The sequence below is a fragment of the Fulmarus glacialis genome, unplaced genomic scaffold (genome assembly GCF_000690835.1).
Source record: "Fulmarus glacialis isolate BGI_N327 unplaced genomic scaffold, ASM69083v1 scaffold23869, whole genome shotgun sequence".
NCBI lineage: Eukaryota > Metazoa > Chordata > Aves > Procellariiformes > Procellariidae > Fulmarus > Fulmarus glacialis.
The window spans coordinates 1,524-1,877 of record NW_009235509.1 but is presented as its reverse complement, the minus strand read 5'-3'; the positions used below and the strand labels follow the sequence as shown (position 1 = coordinate 1,877).

Genomic DNA, 354 nt, shown 5'->3' with positions numbered 1-354 from the left:
GAATGTCCAGCATGATCTCCAGGCCATTGCCGGTGCCCCCCTTCATGGTGATGAGCCGGGGCTTCCCGTCCTGCCCCGCGTTGAAGGTGTAGCACTTCCCATAGCGGGTGAAGACCTGCAGGAGAAGACATGGGGCTGAGGCTGGGCACCAAACTGCTGCCGGCACCACAGCATGGAGCTGGGAGGGCATCACCAGCCCTGAAACACAGCCGTCCCCAGCCTGGGGGTACGATCCAAGCCAGGCTCCAGCCCTGCCGGGTGTTTCTCACTGTTGGAACTGCCTGTCTTTGCCCCGGTAGAGGAGGAGACGTTCCCCACCAAGACACAGGGATGGCACGGACTTGGAGGAGACAC

The 354-nt window shown here is 62.4% G+C and overlaps 1 protein-coding gene across 1 annotated transcript in view; it reads right to left on the bottom strand.

Annotated features, from left to right (window-relative positions):
- Positions 1-11: 11 nt before the first annotated feature.
- Positions 12-354, bottom strand: part of LOC104082809 (acid-sensing ion channel 1-like) — a gene marked incomplete at its 3' end in the record, with an annotated part of 1,556 nt that continues 1,213 nt past the window's right edge. Inside the window, exon 3 of the mRNA XM_009586057.1 lies at positions 12-115. Within this exon, the coding sequence (XP_009584352.1) occupies positions 12-115 (104 nt within the window). The remainder of the gene's footprint in view (positions 116-354) is intronic.